Here is a 23,345-nt window from a genome sequence, read left to right as displayed (position 1 = left end):
GCTAGAAATTTTCCCAAAAAACAAAAAATTACATGAAGAATATCATTAGTAAATTAAAAAAAATTTGCAGATTTTAAATAAGAAGTTGCTTGAGAAAATATAGCATTACTAAAAGAATTTGACCGTGTAATGTATTAATATACTAGTTTTTTGACATATTTTTTTGTTAAGTTATGATTGCACGAGCCAGGTCGGCTCCGCTCGGTCGGCTCGTCATTGACTCCATACGCGGCTGCACGCTGGCCGGCGTGCGTACTCCAAGGAGGAGCTTAGGAAGAAGACCACGTTTCCTCAGTACATCCGGCTCCCTACGCGACATGGTACTGTTGGTTGGGTCCTTGGCTGTCTTGGAGAGAAGACAGACACTTGGGACAGGAAATGATTTGTCCAGGAGTTTTAACTGGGTAAGTTTCTGATTACTTTTAAAAAATTTGCTTCTCATTCTGTGTGGTATGTTCTTTGAACAATTATTTGAGTGTTCTTTAAAGGGCGTGTCATTCCCTTTTAATTGGAAATCGACCATCAAAAGAACTCTTGACAAGATAGCTAATGGTCCTATTGGTCATTTGGACTGGTGAATATTTTAGTTTGTTAAATTTAAATTCTCTTCAGATTTTTAGCAAGGTTATTTCATATACCATTTAGGTGTACTGGGTTTATTATGCAAATGATGTGTGTCTTTTCTCAATATATCAGGTGTCTTGCTACTTGTTTTGTAATGTGGTATTAAAGATCAGTCAGTGAGGAAAAATGGGTCCATATGATTACTAAAGGTCTCTCCTTTATGTTCTTAATCTTAATATGACGACGTAATTTTTTTAGGGTATGCGTATAATTTGAAGGATCACGATGAATGTTTGATCGGCTGAAACCGGACCGAGTATTAAAAACAGTTCTTAATTAGGTGGGTTTTTTTGGGGCAAAAATTTGTGTGAGACGGTCTCACGAGTCATATTTGTGAGACGGATTTCTTATTTGGGTTATCCATGGAAAAATATTACTTTTTATGCTAAGAGTATTACTTTTTATTGCGAATATCGATAGGGTTGACCCGTCTCACGGACATGAAACTCACTTTTTTTTTTGTAGCATCCTTTCTAACTAGGTGCTATTTTTCCAAAAAGAAGGTGAACCCGGCCACATAGCTACTTGTTATAATTATTATTTTTTATTTCTATCTTGAAGTGAAAATGACTTATACATGTCATCCATGCCCCTTTTAGTTTCTTTAATCATATGGCCACCACAAATCATTATTTAATTTTTGTTTCGAAGAATCCTTTTTCTGCATTAAAAATGTCATGGCTTGATAATTATGATACTATCTTAATTTTTTATTCTTTTTAAGCTGCATTGCCATTGGAATGTGATGAATACTTTAATGTGCAGTTGGCATGTTTTAATTTCAATGCCAGCAAAGAAGGATTTGGACATACCTTATTCCCTAAAAGCCACAAAAGAACACCCCTTGACCAGGTTTGTGGCGTAAGTTAGTTTAATCATTTTTTATTGGGCTTTTATTTTGATTTGACTGAGTTATTTTGACTTAAACGAAACAATTAGGTTATGAGGGCAATGACAAGATGGGGCAATAAGGTCAGGTTTTGGGAGGATAGATGGTGGGAGAATTTTTTTTAAAGGATTTTTATCCTATTTTATTTCAGTTATCATCGATTAATAATAAGTCCATTTATCATTTTATCCGGTTGGAGGGTTATTCCTCTTCTTCTTCTACATCTTGGGTCTTGCATGTGCGGAGGGATGGGGATTTGAGATGAGGATCCTTCAGGAGTATTAGTCAAATCTTTCTATGAGTCTTTTTTTACCATTGGTTTTTCTTTATTTTCTCACTTGTATGTCATTTGGAAGTTCCGATCCCACCAAAGGTTCCAGTCTTCTAGTGGAGCTGAGTAAGCTGTCAACTTGTGAGATGATGTGATTGCCTCAAAGATCATTTCTTGGCCACGGAATTCGTTAATATTCAGGGAAGGTGGAGTTAATAAGATCAGTTGTGTAGGGTGTGGACTGTTTTTGGCTTTCGATCCTTCCGCTACGGTCCAGTATCATCCATCATGTTTATGCCCTTGGCAGGAATTTTGTGTGGCCAACAAAACACCCACCGATTGCTTGGAAAATGTTATGAAAACCAATTGAGGATGGGGGCTGGGATGAAAGAACTTGGAAGCGAACGTGAAGAAAGATATGAAGAAATCAATTGGATTTCATATCATAACACACAATCCCCAAATACTATTCAATTCTCAAGAAATAACATATATAATAATCATAATTGCGGAAGCGTACCCGAATCCATGAATTTACAGTCATTTTTCGGTGATGATCTTCAATCTGCAGATTTCCTTTAAGCCAGAGAGTTTTGTAGATGGATACAAAAAACTTGAAACATTATATGCAGATTGAGAACATAACCCTTATTTATAATTAAACAAGTTTTACTATTTCTAATTTGGCCCCTCAACAAATCAGAAATATTATACAGGGTATCCACACAATAATATCATGACATGTAAGTCCTCAAGTCAGTTCTTGTTCTAAATTAGACCACGTAAGTTTATGACTTATTTAATTCATGACATACAAACATTTATAATTACATTTATGGCCCCAAAAAAATTCCAACAATCTCCCACTGGGCTATATGTGTAAATTTATAAATGTGTTAAATTTAACGAGCTCAAAACTTTTGTCATCATAACCATAGGACTTCTTAAACAATCTCGTCCATCAATTATATTGACATAGGATCAATGCAGTCTTTGTTGTATCTATCACAATTGAACCATCAATGGTCACTCACATCAATACAATCAAATGACATAGATAAATCATGAATGTGTGGCATGAAAATTACATGCAAAGTGATATAATCATGTCAGTTTTCAACTGTTCTTTCTTTACCAAAGTGAGATAAAAACCTTAACTTCAGTTAGACAAAGTGTAAAGTAAACAATGAACTTTATTTCTGATAAAAAAATATCCAAATACATAAGTTTGAACAACATAACCAAACATAAAATATATATAGTACAAACTCACACTAGATCTAGACTTCATCAAACTGAATTACACCCATATGAGTAGTATGCTCATGGAAAACATTGGGTGGCAAACCTTTCGTAAAAGGGTCTGCTATCATGGAGTTTGTGCCTATGTGTTCTATCGAAATTTGTCCACTTTGTACTCTTTCTTTCACAACAAGGAACTTGATGTCGATGTGCTTCGATTTTGTTGAGCTCCTATTATTGTTGGAATACAATACAACTGATCTATTGTCACAAAACAATTTCAATGGTCTTTCCACCTCTTGTAGAATACGCAGCCCAGTGACAAAATTCTTCAGCCATATTGCATGATTAGATGCCTCATAACATGCTATAAATTTAGCCGCCAGCCCGCCATGGTAGAAAAGCTGTTAGTGCTTGTTTGGCACTTCTCCAAGAGATAGCTCCGCCAGCCAATAGAAATACATAGCCTGAAGTGGATCTCATGCTATCTTGGCATCCCGCAAAATCGAAGTCCGAATATCCCATGATCTCAAGATTATTCGACCTCGTATATGTGAGCATATAATCACAAGTTCTCTTTAGATATCTCATTACTTTTTTTGCTGCTTTCCAGTGATCCATTCCTGGGTTGCTTAAATATCTGCCCAACACTCCAACAATGTACGTAATATCTGGACGTGTACGAACTTGAGCATACATAAGACTTCCTATAGCCGAAGCATAGGGAATCTTTTGCATATCTTGAATCTCGAGGCTTCATTTGGGCATTGTTTAAGACTAAACTTGTCTCCTTTAGCTACCGGGGTATTACCTGGCTTACAATCTTGCATGCCAAATCTTTTAAGTACCTTATCGCTATAGATCTTTTGCGATAATCCAAGAATACCTTGAGAACGATTTCGATGTATTTGGATTCCTAGTACAAATGAGGTGTTACCAAGATTTTTCATTTCAAAATGTCTAGAGAGAAATTTCTTGGTATAGTTCAACATGCCGATATCATTTGTGACAAGCAAAATGTCATCCACATATAAAACAAGGAATATATGTTTAATCCCACTGAACTTATGCTTGTGCATGATCATCACTTTTCTTGCTAGGTCTTGCAGGCTAGTCTTGATCCTTGATTACTTTTATGCAGGAGTTACATCTTTTGACATAGATTTTGCACAATCATCTACTACATTTACCTCAAAACCAAATGAGATAATTATTTGATGAAACTTGTGGTACCATTGACGAGAAGCTTGCTTTAACTCATAGATGGACTTCTTAAGTTTGCAAACCATATTATTTGGATTTCCCAATACAAAGTGTTCTGGTTGCATCATATATTTTGTTTCCTCAATGTCTACATTGAGAAAAGCTGTCTTGACATCCATCTGATGAAGTACCATATCAAATTGTGCAACAAATGCGATGATTGTCCTGAAAGAGTCCTTCGATGAAACTGGAGAGAAGGTCTCTTTAAAGTCAATCCCATACTTTTGAGTATAGCCTTTAGCTACAAGACGTGCTTTGTACCTTTCCACATTACCTTTTGAATCCCGTTTGGTTTTGAAAATCCACTTACAACCAATGGGTTTCACACCTTCTGGTAATGGGACAAGTTATTGTCTTGCATTGACTTATACTCCTCACTCATCCAATCAACGTTTGAGAATTTGAATCTTGCATGGCTTGACGAACGTTGATTGGATCATTCTCCACCATACCATCATTTTCCTCATGTTCTTGGAGTATCACTATGTAATCATCTGGAATAGCGCTCTTCCTTTCTCTAGAGGACCTCCGTAAAGACACTTGTTCTTCAGACATTGGTTCTTGAGGTTGTTGAGTTTGTTCGATTGGAACTTGATTGACAATGTCTTGTTGTTCTTGTATCCTATCCTGATCAATGAAAGGAATACAATCCTGAACATTATCAGTACCAATCATAGGAATATGAACCATTTCTTCTTGAAGAGTATTTGGATCAAATTCCTCCTCATATTGTTTTGTTTCCCATCAACTGAACTCTTTGGTTTTGGAAGAAAACTGCAAGATTGAAGATCATTCCAATAATAATCTACAAGTCATGGATTCCGGTACGCTTCCGCAATTCTGATTATTATTTGAGTCATTTCTTGAGAATTGAATAGAATTTATGGATTTTTCTGTGTCGAGATTTGAAATCAAATTGGTTTCATTGTTAGAACTTTAAGGGCCATAATTGTAATTATAAATGTTTAATGTCATCAATTAAATAAGTCATTAATTGATGTGGTCTAATTTAGAATAAGAATTGACTTAATGTCTTAATTGTCATGATATTATTGTGTGGATACCATATATGATATTTTTGGTTTGTTGAGGGGCCAAATTAGAAATAGTGAAATTTGTTTGAGCAAAAGGCCCTGCACGTTGTTCACCTGAACCGTCATTTCTACCGTAGTATTCACCACCATGATCAGATCTGACTTTCTTAATTCTTTTGTCGAGTTGATTCTCGACTTCAGTCTTAAATGACTTGAAAACGTCCAATGTCTGTGATTTTTCATGGATAAGAAATACGTATGCATATCTAAAGTAATCATCAATGAATGATACAAGATATTGTTGATCATTCCAAGAAGGTGTTGGAAATGGTCCACAAAATATCAGTATGTATCAATTCCAATATTTTGGTGGCTGTATATGCATCTTCTTTTTTTTTGGTATGTTTGCCTTTGATGCATTCAACACAATTGTTTAAATCTGTAAAATCAATGGAGTTCAAAATTTCATCTATACAAGTCGTTCAACTCTATTTCTAGATATGTGTCCTAATCACTTGTGCCATAATGCACCAGAATTTTCATTATTAAACTTACGCTTTGTGACGTCCCGAAATTTGAGATTCACATGAACCACGTGCGTGCAAGTTATTAAATTCCTTATGTATTTTATTAAATGGTTTTCATGCATGCTTAATTAATTGATTTGGGTTTTAATTCACGATTTAAGAATTTGCATTATTTTAATATTTATGTTTAATTGGTGCACGTTAAAATACTTTTCGAGTTTCATGTTTCAGGCGATTATTCGAGGCGGGATCGAGGAAAAGACCGGTGACGATTTTTAGCAAATTAAGTGTGGTATTTTATTTTAAGTCAAGAGTGGGGCATTTTAAATAATTTATTAAGTTTTTAGTATTTTAAAAGCCTTATTTATGTATTTAGGAATTGTAGAGTTTGAAACTTTTAAAATTAGCATTTTTGTGTGTGTTATTTGAATTAAGGAGTTTATTTGAAATTAGTGTGTATTTTATTTCTAAGGAAGTGATGAGCTAGTGTGGGTTAACTTTTAATTATTGGTTAAATTATTTTTAAAAAATATTTTAATCCCCTAATCTAGCCACACACACACTACACGACTTTCACACTTTTACACACACACACACACACCGATACACACACACACTCACACACATTCAGAATTTTATTATTTTGAAAGAGTGAAACCTAGGGTTCCTCAAGCTAGAGCAGCCGCCCCTTCCCTCTTCGATTTCCAGCAACTTTTCGTGTGTTTCCCTTGAGGATTTTAGTGCCCCGTTCGTCCCGGATCAACCTCGCATCCCTCTCCGCTTCGGTATCGTCGTCACGGTATTTTTGAATATCAAAAGGCACGTATAATCTGTTCTTGCTGTGTCGATCAAGTCATATATTGTATTGCATTGTTTTTATGCGTAAAAGTTATGTATGATGATAGTAGTTTGAGCGGATCATGAATCGGATCGATTTCGAAGGAAAATTTTTAGATCTGAAACTCGTTTTTACTGTTCATGTCAAAACTGCGATTTTTCTGTTCATATTTTGGGAAAACTTTCAACGGCAAAAACGTAGAAATTTTCGATACCTTCGATTTGATATATGATTCGAAATTTTTGGACGAAAAATGAGTGAGTTATGATATTTTCCGTGCGACTGCGCAAACTGAAATTTTCAGAAAATTATGTTATTGATACGTTTCTTGAAGTTTTAAGTTGCAGGCTTCGTTGGAAATCGACGGGCGATTGTTGCTGCGTACGGGTATGTTAGTAATGATGTTAAGAGTGTTTTTTTTGAGGTTACGTTTCATGTCGATAGGCACTCGAGCTAACTAGAAGTCGTAGGAAACAGTTTGATGTCAATTGCCATATTTTGGGTCGTGTGTGTCGTAGAGCGAACACTGTTGTCTTGAAACGTTTGTACAATTTGGGTTTTATGTTGCGGTATGCTAGGATGAGTCTCGAGGTGTCGGTGCATGGTCCGTATAACCGAGTCTAGAAGGATGAATATTAGGTGTTCAGAATTTTCGTAAGTTCGCGATTACAGTGGGTGCACGGACCTGTACACGGACCCTGACACGGGGTCCGTGCCTTTGTTGTCTTCTCGGCGTCTTTTTCCAGTATCTACACGGACCCCTACACGGATGAGGGCACGGGGTCCGTGCCTTTGGGTTTCACTTAGTGTTTTTTTTCCAGTATCTACACGGACCCTTACCCGGACCCTGACACGGGGTCCGTGCCTTTGCTTCCTTTCAATGTCTTCTTCCAGAGTCTACACGGACCCCCATCCGGACCCGAGCACGGGGTCCGTGCCCCTTCCGTTTCCCGACACACTCTAGGCAGTATGTACACGGACCCTCTCCCGGACCCAAACACGGGGTCCGTGTACCCTTGTTTTGGGAAATATTTGTAAGTTCATTTTAAGTTTGATGTTATGGGTTAGTGCAAGGATTATTAAGGGCGTGTCGTGGCAAATCGTAGAAGGTCCTAAGGTATGATTGAGCTTGAGGGTAAGCATGTGTTTTCTATGTCTAAGCAATGCAAGTTAAGTATGAAATTCACGTTAGTAAGTTGCAGCAACGGCCCCAGTCGAAGTCCAACGAATCCCTCAACGCCAAGTAAGTATGTTGACGTGCAAGAAAACATTTTTTTTAGTTTTGAGGTATGCTAAATGTCTTGTGACCAAATTATGTTAGGATTGGAAAGCGTTAAATTATGAACGGGGACCAATCCGCCCGTTAAATTATGAACGGGTTAGATCGTGGTTGTGAAGCGTTAAATTATGAACGTGGATCAACTGGCCTGTTAAATTATGAACAGGGATCTTATGTATGCGGCAGTGGATACGTCCCTGTCAGCCCAGTACTGTGGTTTGTCTGATCAGGCATTTATTATGTTATGGGTCACTTGCTTTGAAACATCCTCTACGCAAAATGATGAAGTTATGTATGTTTACGTATGCAGTATGTTTATGAAAGTTTAAGTTATGGCACGTCGAAGTATGTATGTACGTATGTTCAAGTTTTAATGCGCAAGTTCAAGTTTCAAATTATGTATGTCCTATTTTAAAGTTGCATGCGACCTTATTATGTAGTATTCGTTATTCCAGTTTATACGTGTTGAGTCTTTAGACTCACTAGACTTGATCGATGCAGGTGACTATGTTGAGGAGGCAGGAGGTGATGACCAAGGGGCAGGCTTGGGCTGAGTGGCAGGCTAAACCCGAGGACCGCAAGTTTATGTTTATGCAAATTTTTTTAAATTACTCTGATGTTTTGATTTGAACGTGAGACAGTTTCTTTTAGCAAAATTTTATTGGTAATGGATGATTGTGGGATTTATTTTTTATGAATGTTGAGTGACGACCGTATGAATGTTTTTATTTAAGAAAATTTTTAATTTTTCCGCAAATTTTAAGTAGTGAAAGTACGGTTCGTTACAGTTGGTATCAGAGCGGTGTTCTTGTAAAGGGTTACGCCTACTGCCAGTCGCAAGAAGCTCACGAAGTCACACCTCAAGTCTATAAGTTTTAAAATTTTAAATTATTTCATGTATTAAGAATTCAAGTCATGATTTCAGCATGTGCATATTTTAATGCAACCACTGTATGTTTACATGACATACGTTTTAGAGTACCGGTTTATCTGTCGTTATGAATTGAGATTGGATCCTTAAAACTTTTATGCATGTTACGACATGAAATGAGAAATTATTTAATTTTCTTGCATGCTGGTGCGGTGGAATTGGACATGAGCAAGAATTTTGCTTTTGGGCGTCTGAAAAAGTGGAAATGATTTGTCTATATTAATTTTTGGTTAGTAGTACTGATGTTATACTTGGGGGTAATAAGTTAAACTTGACAAATACGAATGCTTTTGGGACTTGTAGATTTTCTAAGAAATTACTGATGGTTTGTGGTTGCTAGCTGAGTTGCTTTTTGAGAACTCCATGTAAGGATTTATTTATTTGAGAGTACGACGATATTTGGAAGTATACAAGCATAGAATTTATTTAGGATGCATGCTCCCCCTAGCTGGATTTAAGGATTTAATTGCACGAATTGAGAATTTTAAGGACCTAGTGGTAATGACCAATAGTTTCAGGAGCAAAGATAAAAATCCTAAGGGACTAGTTTCGAATTTATCGTTTGGGATTAAATTCCGAGTTTCGAGGATTTTAAGATTTTATGAGGCTAAAATCGAAAATTTTATGGGGACCTAAAATGCAGAATAAGAAGAGTTGTAGGGCCAAAATTATAAGTTTTGAGGACTTTAAGGACCAAATTACAAATTTCGAAATTTTTGAGGATTAAGTTCGAACTTTGAGGAACACTTGAGTAAGATCAGTAGTTTTTCGAGGTTATGGAATTGATTTTGGGTTTAATAAGCTTAAAATTATTGAACTTTGTGTTACGAGAAATCTATAAGATGGAATTAGGAACACCAACAACTTATGGGTAATTGTAAATTTTTTGTACTTTAGGACAATTGGATAAAATTTTCGAGGAAATTAAGAATTTATGCTACAATTTTAAGAAATTGAGAGAACTAGTTTAGCGGTAAGTGATAACTGAATGGTTTAAATGAAAGGAATTCTCGAGGATTTAAGCTCAAAGGAATTATTAGAACCTTGAAGTATCTGGGTTATAATATTATAAGAAATGGTAATCAAGGGGATTGTAAGATGAATCGACATTGGGCTCGAAAAGTTAAGCGCTAGCGAAATTAATGTTGCGGCAAATTTAAAATTCAGGGTGATAACGATTTGAGGTAAAGTTGATCGTTTAGCTAAGTTATAAGAGTAGACATTGAGTTAGCGAAAAAAAAAAAAAAAAAATTTTGGGAACTTAAGTCGATGTGTCATAAGTTTTAGTCATGATTGTAACAGTTAAGCTTGTACTTTTGTTGGAATTTGATTTTCTAGAAGGTTGGGTATGGTTGATGATTAGGTTATTTAATAGACGACGCATGTAAGAATTGAGGTAGACATCTTGTCTTGGGAATTTTTGTAGGTTATTAAGAAACTTGAGAATAAGTGAATATGTGTATTGGAATTATGTTATCCAAAACTATTTGGACTGCGTAAGGTTGAATTTCAAATTTATGGGATATTTGCTCATACGGAATTTTTGGGTGAAATAAAAACAAAGGGAATTATTGGTGTTCAACATAAGTTATCAATAAAGGAATATTAAGATTTTTATTGAGTAAGAAATCTACAAGCTTGATATAGGGATTCTAGAATTCTATGGTTTATAAGTGAATTTGATTTATTAGAGTTAGTCTAAAGCTAATATGGGATAACTTATTAAGTTTTATACGCTAGGATTAATTAAGCATTGAGGATACTTAAGAATGCGACATTTGTTTCAATGAGGAAGGCTCAAGTGTCTTAGGCTTTAACTATATTGTAATCGTGAAGAAAATAGTTTAAGCTTGTGATTGATGCTAGAAAGTTTTTCTTATTTAAGGAGAGGATCGATATTATATATTTTGGGGTTTTACGGATTTATGTTACTCGAAATTAAAGGTTGGCAACAATTTTATATTTGGGACGTACTCGTAAATAGCTAAGTTATGTAAGTTTGTATCGTAAGGTAAATATTCGATTCAGGGATTGTAGGCCAATATTAACATATGGAGTTAAGATAAGGTGTATCTTTTAAGTGTATTGCCGCGGATAGAAGTTGATCAGTAACCTTTGGTGCTAAGAGTTCTTAAGTTGAACTGCATAAATGCTAATGTAATAGGTCGTTGACATTACAGGTATAGTATAAAGAAGGTAAGATACGATAAGTTTTAACCTCCATTTCTAATATTGGGAACGACGAGAAAAGTCAGAATTCGAGGTCGTAGTAAAGTAAACTAAGTTACCATAAGCCGTTTAAGTTGTATTTCACAAACGAGGTTTTTGGTAGGCAATTTAATTAGGATTGAAGAGACGTAAGGACAACATAAAGCTTAATTTATCAGAGTAGCGCAGCGGTAGCGTGGATTGTTGGGATACTAGAATTAAGAATCTAACTTTTGGATTATCGAGGATAAGCGAATTTCAGGGACGAAATTCAAATTAAGGGGGATAGATTGTGACGTCCCGAAATTTGAGATTCACATGAACCACGTGCGTGCAAGTTATTAAATTCCTTATGTATTTTATTAAATGGTTTTCATGCATGCTTAATTCATTGATTTGGGTTTTAATTCACGATTTAAGAATTTGCATTATTTTAATATTTATGTTTAATTGGTGCACGTTAAAATACTTTTCGAGTTTCATGTTTCAGGCGATTATTCGAGGCGGGATCGAGGAAAAGACCGGTGACGATTTTTAGCAAATTAAGTGTGGTATTTTATTTTAAGTCAAGAGTGGGGCATTTTAAATAATTTATTAAGTTTTTAGTATTTTAAAAGCCTTATTTATGTATTTAGGAATTGTAGAGTTTGAAACTTTTAAAATTAGCATTTTTGTGTGTGTTATTTGAATTAAGGAGTTTATTTGAAATTAGTGTGTATTTTATTTCTAAGGAAGTGATGAGCTAGTGTGGGTTAACTTTTAATTATTGGTTAAATTATTTTTAAACAATATTTTAATCCTCTAATCTAGCCACACACACACTACACGACTTTCACACTTTTACACACACACACACACACCGATACACACACACACTCACACACATTCAGAATTTTATTATTTTGAAAGAGTGAAACCTAGGGTTCCTCAAGCTAGAGCAGCCGCCCCTTCCCTCTTCGATTTCCAGCAACTTTTCGTGTGTTTCCCTTGAGGATTTTAGTGCCCCGTTCGTCCCGGATCAACCTCGCATCCCTCTCCGCTTCGGTATCGTCGTCACGGTATTTTTGAATATCAAAAGGCACGTATAATCTGTTCTTGCTGTGTCGATCAAGTCATATATTGTATTGCATTGTTTTTATGCGTAAAAGTTATGTATGATGATAGTAGTTTGAGCGGATCATGAATCGGATCGATTTCGAAGGAAAATTTTTAGATCTGAAACTCGTTTTTACTGTTCATGTCAAAACTGCGATTTTTCTGTTCATATTTTGGGAAAACTTTCAACGGCAAAAACGTAGAAATTTTCGATACCTTCGATTTGATATATGATTCGAAATTTTTGGACGAAAAATGAGTGAGTTATGATATTTTCCGTGCGACTGCGCAAACTGAAATTTTCAGAAAATTATGTTATTGATACGTTTCTTGAAGTTTTAAGTTGCAGGCTTCGTTGGAAATCGACGGGCGATTGTTGCTGCGTACGGGTATGTTAGTAATGATGTTAAGAGTGTTTTTTTTGAGGTTACGTTTCATGTCGATAGGCACTCGAGCTAACTAGAAGTCGTAGGAAACAGTTTGATGTCAATTGCCATATTTTGGGTCGTGTGTGTCGTAGAGCGAACACTGTTGTCTTGAAACGTTTGTACAATTTGGGTTTTATGTTGCGGTATGCTAGGATGAGTCTCGAGGTGTCGGTGCATGGTCCGTATAACCGAGTCTAGAAGGATGAATATTAGGTGTTCAGAATTTTCGTAAGTTCGCGATTACAGTGGGTGCACGGACCTGTACACGGACCCTGACACGGGGTCCGTGCCTTTGTTGTCTTCTCGGCGTCTTTTTCCAGTATCTACACGGACCCCTACACGGATGAGGGCACGGGGTCCGTGCCTTTGGGTTTCACTTAGTGTTTTTTTTCCAGTATCTACACGGACCCTTACCCGGACCCTGACACGGGGTCCGTGCCTTTGCTTCCTTTCAATGTCTTCTTCCAGAGTCTACACGGACCCCCATCCGGACCCGAGCACGGGGTCCATGCCCCTTCCGTTTCCCGACACACTCTAGGCAGTATGTACACGGACCCTCTCCCGGACCCAAACACGGGGTCCGTGTACCCTTGTTTTGGGAAATATTTGTAAGTTCATTTTAAGTTTGATGTTATGGGTTAGTGCAAGGATTATTAAGGGCGTGTCGTGGCAAATCGTAGAAGGTCCTAAGGTATGATTGAGCTTGAGGGTAAGCATGTGTTTTCTATGTCTAAGCAATGCAAGTTAAGTATGAAATTCACGTTAGTAAGTTGCAGCAACGGCCCCAGTCGAAGTCCAACGAATCCCTCAACGCCAAGTAAGTATGTTGACGTGCAAGAAAACATTTTTTTTAGTTTTGAGGTATGCTAAATGTCTTGTGACCAAATTATGTTAGGATTGGAAAGCGTTAAATTATGAACGGGGACCAATCCGCCCGTTAAATTATGAACGGGTTAGATCGTGGTTGTGAAGCGTTAAATTATGAACGTGGATCAACTGGCCTGTTAAATTATGAACAGGGATCTTATGTATGCGGCAGTGGATACGTCCCTGTCAGCCCAGTACTGTGGTTTGTCTGATCAGGCATTTATTATGTTATGGGTCACTTGCTTTGAAACATCCTCTACGCAAAATGATGAAGTTATGTATGTTTACGTATGCAGTATGTTTATGAAAGTTTAAGTTATGGCACGTCGAAGTATGTATGTACGTATGTTCAAGTTTTAATGCGCAAGTTCAAGTTTCAAATTATGTATGTCCTATTTTAAAGTTGCATGCGACCTTATTATGTAGTACTCGTTATTCCAGTTTATACGTGTTGAGTCTTTAGACTCACTAGACTTGATCGATGCAGGTGACTATGTTGAGGAGGCAGGAGGTGATGACCAAGGGGCAGGCTTGGGCTGAGTGGCAGGCTAAACCCGAGGACCGCAAGTTTATGTTTATGCAAATTTTTTAAATTACTCTGATGTTTTGATTTGAACGTGAGACAGTTTCTTTTAGCAAAATTTTATTGGTAATGGATGATTGTGGGATTTATTTTTTATGAATGTTGAGTGACGACCGTATGAATGTTTTTATTTAAGAAAATTTTTAATTTTTCCGCAAATTTTAAGTAGTGAAAGTACGGTTCGTTACACGCTTAGTACCACGTGATTCCACATTTAGGGTTTCAATATAAGAAACGTTTGTATCAAGCATATATAGACTGTCATAAATTATAAGTGAACCAGTTCCAACAATATTAGAATTAATAGATAACCTAAACATATTGTTTCCAAATGAACAACAATATCCTAATTTCAACAACCTAAAATGCCCTATTGCTTCCACTTCGACCGACTTGCCATCACCTACATAAATGCATCTTTCAGCATCATTTGGTTTTCGGCAGCTCAGGCAACCCTGCATTGAAACACTTATATTAATAGTAGCACCAGAATCTAACCACCAAGTGTTTCTTGGTCCTGAAGCTAAATTTACTTCAGAACATACCAAACTTGAAATTGTACCTTTCTTTGCACGCCATGCATGGTACTTAGGACAATCTTTCTTGACATAATCATCCTTATCACAGAGGAAACAACCTTTCTTGTCATTATCTTGCTTGTTCTTCTTTGCATATGGATCTTTAGCAGCCTCGTTCATTTTTTTCTTGCCCTTATCTTTAGAAGTGCTTGCATAACGGGCACTTTTAGTCTTGTCTTGCTTCAATCTCTATTCCTCTTGAACACAATAAGAAATGAGCTCATTAAGAGACCATTTCTCCTTTTGACAGTTATAACTGATTTTGAACTGACTAAATTGATTTGGAAGAGAAATCAGCACTAAATGAACAAGCACGTCTTCCGACAATTCAAGATTAAGTGCCTTCAACTGCGATGCAAGGTGGGACATTTCCATAATATATTCTCGGATATTTCCCTTGCCTTTATACTTCATGGAAATCAAGCTCTTCAGAATCGTGCTTGTTTCCGCCTTATCGCTTTTGGCAAAGCGCTTTTCAATTTCATTAAGATATTCTTTAGCTTTGGTGACTTTGTCGGACACCGCACCTCTAAAAGCCTCAGGTATGCCGCGTTTGATGATCATAAGACTCGTGGGGTTAGAGCGATCTCACCTCTCACATATAGCTCTTTGTTCAGAGGAACTAGAATCCGTAAAAGTGGTAGGTTGCTCTGTCCTGATCGCAAGATCTAGATCCATGCAGCCAAGAACAATAAGATGTTCTCCTTCCAATCCTTAAAATTTGTTCCATTAAGGATCGGCACTGAACTTAGATTAGCAGATATAGTAGCAACTTTTGCAGAAAAATGAACATAAAAAATAATAACATAAATAACATGCTCATCTCAACAAATTAAAATAAATGGAAAATCTCATCTCAAGATACTTAGTGCAATATCAATATTAAATCATTGGACATAATATTATATGCAAGTGGTACTCTTGCTGCAATAATCAAACATTAACAATAATGTATGACAAACAAGAAATCTATATGAAATACAATCGATTTCTTCAATTGGTATCAGAGCAGAGCATATATAAATTGTCATAAATTATAAATGAACCAGTTCCAACAACATTAGAGTTAATAGATAACTTAAACATATTGTTTCCAAAAGAACAACAATAACCATATTTGTCCAAACTAGAAACAGAAACCAAATTCCGTCTAAATGACAGTACAACAAAAGTATCTATTAAGTCTAAATAGTAACGAGTACTTGACAACAATCTGAAATTCCCTATTGCTTCCACTTCGACTGACTTGCCATCACCTACATAAATGCATCTTTCAGCATCATTTGGCTTTCGGCAGCCCAGGCAACCCTGCATTGAAACACTTATATTAGTAATAGCACCGGAATCTAACCACCAAGTGTTTCTTGGTACTGAAACTAAATTTACTTCAGAACATACCAAACTTGAAAATGTACCTTTCTTTGCACACTATGCATGGTACTTAGGACAATCTTTCTTGACATGATCATCTTTATCACAGAAGAAACAACCTTTCTTGTCATTATCTTGCTTGTTCTTCTTTGCATATGGACCTTTTAGCAGCCTCGTTCATTGTTTTCTTGCCCTTATCTTTAGAGGTGCTTGCATAATGGGTACTTTCAGTCTTGTCTTGCTTCAATCTCTCTTCCTCTTGAACACAATAAGTAATGAGCTCATTAAGAGACCATTTCTCCTTTTGACAGTTATAACTGATTTTGAACTGACTAAATTGGTTTGGAAGAGAAATCAGCACTAAATGAACAAGCATGTCTTCTGACAATTCAAGATTTAGTGCCTTCAATTGCGATGCAAGGTGAGATATTTCCATAATATATCCTCGGATATTTCTCTTGCCTTTATACTTCATGGAAATCAAGCTCTTCAGAATCGTGCTTGTTTCCGCCTTATCGCTTTTGGCAAAGCGCTTCTCAATCTCATCGAGATAATCCTTAGCTTTGGTGACATTGTCGGACACCGCACCCCTAAAAGCCTCATGTATGCCACGCTTGATGATCATAAAACTCATGCGGTTAGAGCGTTCCCATTTCTCATATCCAGCCCTCTGTTCAGAGGAACTAGAATCCGTAAGAGCGTAGGTTGCTCTGTTCTGATCGCAAGATCTAGATACATGCAGCCAAGAACAATAAGAACGTTCTCCTTCCAATCCTTAAAATTTGTCTCATTAAGGATCGACACTGAACTTAGATTAGCAGATATAGTAGCAACTTTTGCTGAAAAGAGAACATAAAAAATAATAACATAAATAACATGCACATCTCAACAAATTAAAATAAATGGCAAATCTCATCTCAAGATACCTAGTGCAATATCAATACCAAGTCTTTGGACAATAATATCATTTGCAAGTGGTACTCTTGTGGTAATAATCAAGACAAAAACTTGTGTGAGATGGTCTCACGGGTCGTATTTGTGAGACGGATCTCTTATTTGGGTTACCCATTAAAAAATATTATTTTTTATGCTAAGAGTATTAATTTTTATTGTGAATATGGGTAGGGTTGACCCGTCTCACAGATTATGACCAGTGAGATGGTCTCACATGAGACCCACTCAATAATCAAACATTAACAATAATACATGACAAACAAGAAATCTATCTTTGGATAGATTTCTTATTTTCATAAAATAAACAAGTAAAATCTTGTAATTGTTACATGTTCATTTTCACGAGAAATGAATCATTTTATCAAGTATAAATCTTCCTTTGGGCCGATCAACACTCACATAAATATACTCATTTTCACTTTATTTAAAACCTTAATAATATCCTAATATCTCAAATAAAAATAAATAAATTTAAATTAACAGCGGTCACTTTGGCGACATATAATTTAAATTTACTTTAATTTGAAATATTAGATATTAATAGACGTATGAAATTTATTTTTTTTAAAAAAAATTAATACATTATGATAAACTAAATGATTAAATTTAATGAAATCAAACATAAAACTGTGGCAAAAATAAATGACACATATATAAAAAATATTGTCATTATTTTAAATAATAACCTTGCCCTTTATATAAGGATTTGGAAAAGTTTTCACTTGTTTGTTTTGATTTGGAAGGGAAATAAAAAAACGGAAAAAAACGACAATTTTGTATAGCCCACAAGATTACGGCAGATTAAACATAATTTAACAAACAACAAAAAATTATAATCTTAAACTTCTAATCGGCCGACGAACAATCATGGATATGACAAAAAAAACTTCTGAAAAATTTCTTAATCATAATCGACTGGAGTGAAATCGAAACAATTAATGAAGGCAAGATAGTTTCTTAAGAATTTTGAATAGAGTGCTCTGATACCAATTGATGAAACCAATTGGATTCCGAATCTCGACACAAAAAAAAATCCATAAATTCTATCCAATTCTAAAGAAATCACTCAAATAATAATCAGAATTGCGGAAGCGTTCTGGAATCCTATGACTTGTAGACGATTATTGGAAAATGATCTTCAATCTGCAGATTTCCTTTAAGCCAGAGAGTTTTGTATATGAGATACAAAAAACTTGAAACGTTATATGCAGATTGGGAACATAACCCTTATTTATAATTAAATAAGTTTTACTATTTCTAATTTGGCCCCTCAACAAATCAGAAATATTATATATGGTATCCACACAATAATATCATGACATTTAAGTCCTCAAGTGAATTCTTATTCTAAATTAGGCTACATAAGTTTATGACTTATTTGATTGATGACATATAAACATTTATAATTACATTTATGGCCCCAAAAAAATTCCAACAAGATAGCATGTGGATCAAGTGGGTGAATCACGTGTATAATAAGTTTGGGAATGTCTGGTTTTGGGATTGGCACAAGGATGAATCTCCTCTTATCAAGCGACTACTTTGCATTCGAGACGAGATGGTTCAGAAACAGGGCTCGGTGGAAGCTCCTATCAGCGCATTACAAGGTTTCGTGGTAATGGTGGGATGGGTGGTGCGTACAGTTTTTTTATTGGGAGTGTGGGATTATGGCCATGGAAACCACTCCTAGCAAAATCATGTATACTACCTAAACATCGATTCACATCATGGATGTTTGCACACGATAGATTCCTAACAATAGGCTCGAGTTTGTGGAGGGAAAACATTGTGTGTTGTGTAATGTTGCGGATGAAAACATGGCGCATCTGTTCTTCATGTGCCCGATTTCTGCCCGTATTTGGAATGGAATTCGTCACTGGCTTGGCATGGAAAAATTATGAGTTCAAAATCAGCGTTACTCAAGGCATTTAGAGGTGTGTATCGAGGGAGCTCGACGTTGGCAAAGATGAGATGCTCGGCTCTTGCAGCTACGGTTTACCATGTCCGGAATGCAAGAAACAGAATCATGTTTGAAAAGGAGAAACTAGATATTAACGCAACAATTAAGAAGATCAAAATCCTCTTACTTCGATGTTTTCCAATTTCTATTGATGTACCTTAATTGTAGTTTAAATAGTTTGTATGATTAGGTGTGATTTTTTGGGTTGTATCATCACCTGGAGATGTCTAGTGTAGTTGTATAATTACTTTTTTTACCTTATTAATTGAAGTAATTTCATTAAAAAAAAATTATGTTGCAAGTATTTGTATACATAAGGCAACTATCACTTTCATTGCCCCCTGATCTTATGAAATTGGACATATAATCACTAAATTTTGTTTGAAATCTCAAGGCATAAAATGTTATGGAAAATATCAACTTGGATTAACGGATAAGCTTCCGGGTTCACATAATGCTTTTGTTGAAAGAGTGGATTCGGAATCATAATATGGTAAACATTCATATTCTTGCTTAAATGAATTTGTGAGACCACCTAAGTTTCTTAGCTTTGTCAATTGTCCCTTTCTTTTTTAATATATTTTACATTAGCTCTTATTATAATTTGCCGACGCATGACAATACCCAATCAAGTTGAACAGTTGGTGAGTTCTTTATTCCCTGAAAACCATTATAATGCTTGAAGTTTGTGTGTCTCATTGTTTTGTAAAAATGGAAGATTCTCAAAAAAAATCGTTGGAAGCCATTATTCTTCGTGAAGTTTGCGTGTCACTTTTTTTTAAAAACAATGGTGGTTGGTAATTGAATTCATTATCAGTAGTGACACTTTGCGGTACAATGTGCCTTTTATAGTGCTGAACTTACATCTTAGTTCCACTCAACTTTTCTCTATCTTTTTTTTGGTTCTCTTTGTTCAAAATTCTGTTTTATGTTGAATGCGTTGTTACAGAAAAGTGTATCTGGGAACTTCTATTAGATGGGCGACTGTGGATTATCTTGTACTAAGAGGAAAAGAATCAACTTATAGTTAGAAATTTTAAGTATGGTTTCTGCTTTCAATCGCACTGTACTGGTGTGTCACTCCATTATTTGATCTGCTAATAGCATGGAAATTACATCATGGTATTGGTTTCTAATTTAGTCAGCAATAATGTTACTAATTTATTTTCTTCATCATCTCTGACTGAAGATTATAATCTTGCCTTTTTTTTATGCCTACATGTTACCATTTCAAGTTGTTGATTATACAGGAATTACAAGTTGAGGAGGAGTTACCTGAAAGGGTTTCCAGTTATCAGGGAGTCTTTTATAATTACTTTAGCTTAGGTATGCATTTTGTTTCTGTTTAATGTCCTCTCTTGGGCTGTGCCATGCAGTTTTGGCTGAGAATAACTCTGTTTTTGTGTCATCAGGTATGGATGCCCAGGTTGCCTATGGTTTTTTACGCAATGAAAAACCTTACCTTGCTCAGGGTCCTATTTCAAACAAGGTGTGAATTACTCGTCCAATGTCCAATATTAATCAATAATTTCTCTCCCTCTTCTTAGCATTAAGCGGTATGAGGTTTAATTCGTTTACTTCTCTCCATGTATTGGGATTATGAAAGCCGTACTCTCATAAATTTTTTGAGTCGAACGAAAATGTTTGATTTAATATGGCGAATCATACAGATTTCACTTTGTAGTATAGATTAAGTTTAGGAGGAATGCATCGATGAAATTTGGAGGAATGCATTTCTGAGATTTTGAGCATCATAAAGTAATTTTTTTAATGTTTTTTCTGTCCATTCTGATATGCTGTCTATAATTCTCTAGAGGTTTCCACAAGGCTTTGGGATTAGGACACGTTGCGTGACAACAAGATTGAGCTGTGTAGTAACTTAGATGGACATTTTGACAATAAAATAATGTCTCGCATTTTGTTGATTGGAAAACCTGCTTTGAAAAATTCAATATTTTAAGAGTATTTTGATCTAGAAGCTACAATTTGAGTACACCACTTTTAATCGTGTTATCGTTTGCAGCGTTTACTTTTTTTTTATGTCATACTTCCATATGTTTTGCACCTAGTCTTGGTGCTGCATAGTCTGGTTATCACCATGATATTTTTACAACGATCATATACAAGTAATTTATTCTTTATTTTGTGTAAACTAGTTGGCTACGTAAAAGTTTCCCACTCCTCTGGCAATTAAAATGTGGCTGAACTTTTGACTGTAGTTAATTTATTCTGGATACAGTTGCAAGCAGGGGTGGTTTTTCACGCCATGCAGCAGTGATCCAGGTTTAAGGTTAGATTTTGTCTAATATGTTCATAAAATGGGAGTTCAATTTCCCGTTGAAAACTTCCTGAAGTTTTCTCCTAAGCATTTTTGTTGATGATTACTTGCATAGATCTGAGATTTGTGAACCAGCGGAACCAGTTGGTATCACAAAATGATCATGGCTATTGCACAACACAACCTCAAACTCTATGTTAGTAAAAGTCAGATGCATCATGGAGGAAAATAAAACTTGAGCCTAGTAAATTGTGGGAAAAGGTGCCAAATTGACACTTGAACAAATTGAACTTCTTTTTTAAACAAAAACTGTCGAGTAGTTAGGCAAAGATCGAGCCTGGCCAATGATCTAGAACAAGAGAAAATTCTGATTGGGCATCTCATGTTTTGTTTTTATTTTCTTTTTTGTTCGCAAGTAATTTCAGTTTTGACATGTTGAAAAAACCAAGCATCAAATCGGTTCTGCAAAGCATGCATTACTCCTTGTTCCTCATAGATTGACATTTGCACGTGCTGAAACTGACTGACTGACTATAATTTTCATATTGGTGTTGTGCGGATGTTTGAAGAACGTCTTGAGAATATATGTTAAGAAGGTCAATTGTTCAGAATGGGAGCAAATCCCTGTACCGTCGAGGTTGAATTCATTTCTTGATGAGTTTAATGTATCTTAAATTTTTAGTGACTTGACAATTGTATTTGAACAATAGTGAACTTATTCTCACTTGATTTATTTTCGGGACTTTTCTTGATTTGAATTAACCGATCTGGCTCATATGGATCTTCCAGTGTGAGGTCTGTAGTTGTCCTCAATCTTCCTAGCTATGAAAGTGGAAGAAATCCTTGGGGCAATTTGAAGCCGGAATATTTAGAAAAGGTATGTGTATTGTTGACACTGAACAACTTGCTCTACAACTTAGGATGTCTTTCAACTTGATTGTTCAGTGGGTGATCATGGAAATATGATCATACTGACAACGGTTTTCTTTTGATTTCCCCCTCTTTCCTGGTTGTTTTCCTCCCTCTAGAGATCGGTTTGTTGAGGCTTATGCAGACGATGGTTTGCTGGAAGTTTTTGGCTTGAAACATGGTTGGCACGCTTCAATGGTTATGGCTGAATTGATCTCAGCAAAACACACAGCCCAGGTTTGGAACTAAATTTTCAAAATTCTTTACGATAGTATCATTTCTCATGATTCATTATCGATTGGTTTTAAAATTCACATTTTAGAAGCTGCATGCTTTCCATCACTAGTTCACAGGATGCTGTTGAATCAGACAACGGTGTCCATGAAGTTGGAATTGCTCAGTTTTTTTTTTAATTTTGCTATGTACTTCAAAGCAGAGCATGAAGCACGAATCTACTTCAGTCCTAGATGAATGATTTTGAATTTGGAAACTTGTGTCCACAAGCTGTGCGTGACCCTTCACGATTTTTTATGTTTCTGTGCATTGAATAATACAGCAATTAATTTGCGAAAAAATGCTTTATTGTCATGCAAATCCGTTTCCATCCCTTTTTCATCTTCACTTGTTCTTGGTATAAAATTCTTCTCATGCATTAAAATACTGTAATCATGAAGACTCGTGTTTTTTATAAACTGTTTACATGTTACATACCGTGGTATTACCAGGTCTCAGCTATTCGGTTTGACTTAGGGGAGGAGAATGGACAGAGGCATACATGCAGAGAAAGATGGTGAACCCTGGAAACAACCCATGAACAAGGAGTTCTCGACTTTCGTGGAGATGAAACGGGTACCACATCGGTTTGTTATGGTCAAAGGAGAGTAACTGAACCACAATTCTTTCTGTGTAAAGTTTCTCCCCCTTAATGAAGGCTTCTGACCAGTGGTAGCTTTATGGAAGCCAATGTTCAAGCATCAACATATTGTTGTACAGATCCTATATTTGGCCTTGTATCTCATCTGTTGCTTATGGAAACTTTCTGTAGTCCAATCAAGCCTGCAGATACCGAGTTATGTCCATTTTTCGTTTCATTTAACTGGTCGATGCGAACATCTTTCTACTGTATATTACACGAAGCCACAAACTGCATGAACAATGGAGCTTGAACCATGAGGAATATAAATACATCTTTGAAACTAGTTTCCATATGATTGGT

At 35.9% G+C, this 23,345-nt stretch overlaps 1 protein-coding gene across 2 annotated transcripts; it reads left to right on the top strand.

Moving 5' to 3' along the window:
- Positions 1 to 184: 184 nt before the first annotated feature.
- On the top strand, positions 185 to 23,345 carry LOC140826030 (diacylglycerol kinase 7-like). Of its 2 annotated transcripts, XM_073188122.1 has the most exons (9): positions 185 to 404; positions 1,390 to 1,476; positions 20,193 to 20,268; positions 20,355 to 20,431; positions 21,162 to 21,242; positions 21,790 to 21,857; positions 22,010 to 22,097; positions 22,249 to 22,366; positions 22,855 to 23,345. In XM_073188122.1, exons 1-8 carry the CDS (start codon positions 318 to 320, stop codon positions 22,261 to 22,263), a joined length of 579 nt encoding a protein of 192 aa, XP_073044223.1. In that variant the 5' UTR covers positions 185 to 317; the 3' UTR covers positions 22,264 to 22,366; positions 22,855 to 23,345. The 2 variants fall into 2 exon arrangements, with proteins under 2 accessions (XP_073044223.1, XP_073044224.1); XM_073188123.1 differs by lacking the exon at positions 21,790 to 21,857 and having other exon boundaries at positions 21,162 to 21,232.

The sequence above is a fragment of the Primulina eburnea genome, chromosome 3 (assembly GCF_022965805.1).
Source record: "Primulina eburnea isolate SZY01 chromosome 3, ASM2296580v1, whole genome shotgun sequence".
Taxonomy (NCBI): Eukaryota; Viridiplantae; Streptophyta; class Magnoliopsida; order Lamiales; family Gesneriaceae; genus Primulina; species Primulina eburnea.
This window is presented reverse-complemented; position numbering and strand designations above follow the sequence as displayed.